This window comes from Nyctibius grandis, chromosome 21 (assembly GCF_013368605.1).
Source record: "Nyctibius grandis isolate bNycGra1 chromosome 21, bNycGra1.pri, whole genome shotgun sequence".
Classification (NCBI taxonomy): Eukaryota; Metazoa; Chordata; class Aves; order Nyctibiiformes; family Nyctibiidae; genus Nyctibius; species Nyctibius grandis.
Window position 1 is genome coordinate 101,646 of NC_090678.1, and position 5,309 is coordinate 106,954.

General features: G+C 58.1%; 1 protein-coding gene across 1 annotated transcript; it reads right to left on the reverse strand.

The window, feature by feature from the left end:
- Positions 1-1,614: 1,614 nt before the first annotated feature.
- LOC137672638 (acrosin-like) lies at positions 1,615-4,201 on the reverse strand. Its single transcript, XM_068416992.1, has 5 exons — positions 3,984-4,201; positions 3,469-3,669; positions 2,866-3,131; positions 2,441-2,586; positions 1,615-1,974 (listed from the first exon to the last, which is right to left on the reverse strand). Exons 1-5 carry the CDS (start codon positions 4,052-4,054, stop codon positions 1,615-1,617), a joined length of 1,044 nt encoding a protein of 347 aa, XP_068273093.1. The 5' UTR covers positions 4,055-4,201.
- Positions 4,202-5,309: the final 1,108 nt, after the last annotated feature.

Sequence of the window (5,309 nt, forward strand, 5' to 3'; positions counted from 1 at the left end):
TGCTGATGCCAGAGCAGATGCACGCACCAGCGCAGATGTCATTGCAGATGAAGATGCCGTAGCAGGTGCCGATCCCATTGCAGAGCCCGTTCCAGATCACGTTGCAGGTGCCGATGAAATTTCAGGAGGAACTACAGATGGAGACGCCATCGCAGATGCTCGTGCCATTGCAGATGCCACCGGAGATACGATTGCAGCAGCAGACGCCATCGCTGCGCGCGTGCATGTGGGCAGGTGGGTGGGTGCACTCTGTGAGCGTGCACGCGGAATGCACCCGCTCCCACAGCCCGCACGCGTGCAGACTGCAGGGTGCACACACACGGCCTGTGTGTGTGTTGTGTGTGCGTACACGCTCTGCGTGTGTGTGTGCGCGTGCTGGCCAGGTGTGCGTGTGCCTGCGCTCCGTGGGTGCGTGAACGCTGCGCATTGCGCTCTGTGTTCGAGCCATGTGTTCGGAGTACGGGTGTGCGCACGCTCTGGGTGTGCATCGCACCTCCTGTTTGTACCCCGTGTGATTCCGTGTGTGTACACGCACCCTGCGCGTGAATACAGCGTGTGTGCGCACAGCAATTTTCTGCACGTGCTCTGTGCCTGCTGCATGTGCGCGCACTCTGTGCACGCTGTATCCAGCCCATGTTCCTCCCGGAGAATGTCTCCTTGCAAACCAACCAGCAGTTTGCTCATGTGTGACTAGCTCCTTGATTTCCCTTCTCTCCATTTTCAATCCCTATATACCCCCCCCGCCCTCCTTGACTCCTCCCTTTCTCCACCCATGTCTCCCCCCAAACAAGGGACCAGTCCTGGGTTATTTTTTCCCCCTTGCTCCCAGGTTTGCCACACCTGTGAACAGATTTGGTGTTTCAGGTGTTGTTCACTAGGTCATGCTGAACTTCCATGGCATTACTGATGGGGTTTCCTGGGTACTGCTGTCCCTGCCAGAGTCCTCTCTCCAAACTGACCCCAACTCTTCCTTCAGTTCGCTGTGAAGTGTGGCCACCTCTCACGTCAATCCCCCTTAACTACCCGTGAGATCTGGCTCTTCCTCCTGACACTGTAACTCCTGTCAGCTTCTCACTCTGGTTCCTGTGGTCAGCAATTTGTCATCTTGTGCTCAGCAGATTCCCACAGCCTGGTCAGTTAGCTAAGGCTTACGCCAGGCCCTAAGCATCAGCTTGTGTGCCTTAATGCATGCCCCCGAAGCTGCATGTCACATCATTTCTTCCCGTCCTCTTTCTAGCCTCAAAGTGCCAGTCTCTGTGCCACGGTGGCTCTGAGCATCCTCCTCTCTGAGCAGGCGCGGTTCCAGCCCTTTGGAGTGACTCTGGCCCTTTGTGCCCTGCTCTCTGCCTACAGCCTCATTTTGCAGGTGCCGGGCATGGAAGTCCTTGCCTGGCACAGGAGACTGAGTTGGACTGAAGCATGGTTAGCTGTGAAAACTGGTAACTTTATTTCAAGAACTAAGACAACTTCAGACGTTGTGTGCACGCGGAGGAGCGCGGGCAGGACCGAGCAGGCGTTTGAGACCGAGACTGCCTGTGGATGGGCAGGCATTGCCCCAGGGGGAGATGGTGGCGGTGCACTGCAGCCTGCACGGGATCCTGTCCATCGCGCTGGTCAAGCCTTTTTTCCTCTTAGGTGCTGCAGGAGCTCCTGCACCCGAGTAAAGAATTCCACCAGCCTCGGGACTGGAAATGGGCAGGAGCTAACGCTGCCCGATTGTGTTGGGCTTGGCCTCGGTCTCTGAAAGGGGGTTGAGGCGGTGAGAAAATGACTCCAGGCCCGTGGTGTTGGAGTCGCTCTTCCTGCTCGGCCCAGCCCCATCTGGACCAGGATCCAGTCATAGAAGTGCTGAGTGGAGGTGTAGACTCCGGGCTGGTTTGGTCTCGCACAGCCATAACCCCAGCTGGTCACCCCAACAAGCCAGAAGTAGTCAGCGCTGTTGTCTTGGCACACGAGAGGACCACCGCTGTCACCCTGCAGCGGGGAAGAGAGGATGAGGTGGTGTTGGGTGGCCGCTGCCAGCGCTCCGGCTGGCTCCTCCTCTCTCACAGCACCTGCCGGAGCCGTGTTCACTGCGCAGAAAGGCTCTGCTCAGGTGCTGGGGTCTGCAGAGCCTTGTCTGGGAGGGGGTCGGGGGCCTGTCAGGCGGGGCTCTCTCTCATCTCTGCACAGGGATCCTGAGTGCGTGGGAAACACATGTTGCAGGCCTGGGATCTGGGCCCGTGGGCTCCCAAGAGCACTGTCTGGGCTTTGTGGGCCTCTGGGACAAGGGGGCACCGGGCAAGGCCCTGCAGATGGTGAAGGGGAGGTGAGCCCCGACAGCGGTGGGGACCCAGCGGTGGGAGGGTGGCTTGCCAGGCCCAGCACACGCCGGGGTGTGTTTGGGCAGCTGTGACAGGGCTGCCTGTGCTGCTGGGGGTGACGTGTAGCACGCTCCTACCTGGCAGGTGTCGATGCCACCCTGCGGGTAGCCAGCACACAAGTTGTGGCTGTGGATGGCCCCTTTGTACCACCGGCGGCTGTTACAGATCTTGGTGTCGATGAGGTGCACCCTGGCCTCCTGCAGGACGTCACTGGATCCTCCAGCTGTGAGCACAGAAAGCAATTAACAACCAGCAGCTAGTGGGCAGTTCTCCTCCCCTGTCTGGGCCAACCCCTTCCCTAGGGCCTGCCTTGGCCTCTGCAGAGGCATCGTACCGGGCTTTGCCTTCTGTCTTGCTTTGGGCAATGGCTCAGGCCCACGTCTCTACAGGCACACGGCCCCGCAGCCTGACTCGGGCTGTCGCCTCTGCTCTCAGGAAGCCCAACCTGCCTCCCCAGCGTGCCAAGCTGGCCCTCAGGACACGAACGGTTTTAGGAACTCACATCTTGCAGTCGTGGCCCCCCAACCGCTGACGTAGCAGTTGGTCAGCGCTGACACTCTGAGCGAGGCGTCGGGCACACAGGCCAGCTGTACGTAGTAGCCGCAGTGGACAGGCTGGTCCAATTCCAGCAAGGCAATGTCGTTCCTCTGGGTGACGTTAAAGTAGTGCTCGTGCACCAGCAGGCGCATAATATGGCGCACTTGGGTCTCAGGGCCCGGCTGAGTCAACTGGGTGGCCCCGATTACCACGCGCCACATGCCGATGTTCCTGGAAGGTGGATGGAGAGAGGGGTCAGAGGGAGCGGAGCCACGTGCTGCAGCAGCCCAGCAGCTCCCTGCCTGCTGCTTCACGAGGGAGAGGGGAAAGCAGCGGTATGGAGGGTGCGAGTGCCCCAGCAAGCCTTGGGCACAAGGAACGTCGAGCTGGAGGCTGCTGGGCAGCAGTGGCACGAGCCCAGCCTTCTCCTGAGCAGCCTCTTGCTGGGCTCGGGAGTGCCTGGGCACTGGGCGTACTGCAAGGGAAAGGGATGGGAGCAGCACGTGGTGCTGCGGGCAGGGCACCTGCTGGTGTTGTGGGGACATGCCCGTTCCCTGGTCCTCCTCACCTGGCCTCGATGAAGCAGTGGGCTGCTGTGAGGACCCACTGTGGGCTGATGAGGGACCCTCCGCACAGGTGCCCCGTGCCTACTCGCCAGGGATCCTGGATGCTGACGATCCAGGGCCAGGCTCCTGGCTGGGCATCTGTGCCACCCACGACGCGCGATGTCCCGTAGTAATAAGCCATGGGCCGCAGCCCGCAGGTCCCTCTGTAAGCAGAAACTCGTCACTCTCCTGCTCAAGGGCTTGCTGCTGTTCAGGCTGAAGGTCAGCTGTCTTCCCTCCCCGCCAGGCGCCACGCGGACAGCAGGGCCGGGGAACCCCGAGGCATGCGTCTGCCCGCACCTGGTTCTGCTTTAGCCCCGCAGACAAGCTGTGCCAGCATCCTGGGTGCTGGCAAGGAACTGAGGCTCCTCCATGGGGTTGGGGAAGCTGTGGCGCGGCCACACGGGACAAGCAGGCACCCCCCAGTGAGGCCCATAAGGGTTGCCCAAGCTCCCTCCCAGAGCCTCGGGACACTTACCCACAGGTGTCCCATGTGCCGTGCGCTGGCCAGAACATGGCCAGCAGGACGATGATGCGGAGCAAATCCATCGCAGCGGTACGTGTCAGCTGCAAGAAGCGAGGGCTTGTTGCCACCAGTGCAGCCACCGACGTAGTGCTGGCAGCACTGACGGTGCCTGTGGTGCCCTTGGCCCCGGGGGTGATGTCACAGAGGGGCTGTTTCCAGGTGCTGGGCACGGTGGCCTCTCAGAGGGGGGGCAGCATGGGGGGTTCCGAGCAGGAGGGGAGGCAGAAGTTGGGATCAGATCACCCTGACAGGCCCCCACTGAATGCTCTGCTTGCGCGATGAGGGTGCGCAGGCGCTGTGGCAGGCAGCAGCGCCTGATTCCCAGCACTGTCTGCTAACAGCTAGCAGGAAAGGAAGAAACACGTGTGGCATCACAGCCTCTTTGGGAATCACTGCCACCCTGCTCTCTGCAGCCATGTGCCACCAGGTCCTTCCCACAAAACATACCGCAGAGAACATAACTGCTGCGGGCAGTGTGCACGCTCGGGTGGTGAAGAGCCGATGTGGTTGCAGGCGCGGCAGGCAAGCAGTGACATGCAAGCCAGATGAGGCAAGCGTACCCAAGCAGCGTCAAGCCTCCTGCACAATTGTCCTGCTTTCTCAGCAGTTAAATCCGGGGCACCTGACCCTGGCTGTCCCAGAGGTGTATTCTATAGCATGGCCATGGAGCTCACTACAAAAGAGAGGGCTCCCTCTCTCTCCCTCTCTCTCTCTCTCTCTCCCCCCCTCTCCCCTTTTGTCTGTTTTGTGAAAAATGTGCTGATTGTCCTAGGAGTGTCAATTAAAATAATATATATTGAACACTGTGTTCCTTCTCTGGAAGTTTTCCGACAGATATCTCCAAGATTATTGGGAATTTGGATCTGAAGTTTCCAACTGATTCCCATCCTCAGTGAGTACCAAACTATATATTACTTACCTCCCTTGTGGTATCAGCTTGCATGAAGTATGAGAAAATGTTTTGGGCTTTTGAAACAATCTTAGCAGAGGTCTTAGTTTTCTTGAAGTCCTCACAGGTCAGCCAGAAATCAATATTCTCAGTGAACTCTGATTAAAAAAAAAATGTTTAGGAGCTGCCAAGTCATTTGGAGAAAAATAAATAAAAAGATGTATGGAGGAAAAATGGAAGACCTACACACAGTATTTATTATCATATATATTGTCATTTATTTTTCTGATAATGTTTTGTCTGTCAGACAGCAATTAATTCTAAGAGAGCTTTGTAGGGGAAATAAATAGGAAATTAAGCAATAGGAATGGTTAGGAAGTTGAAAGGAA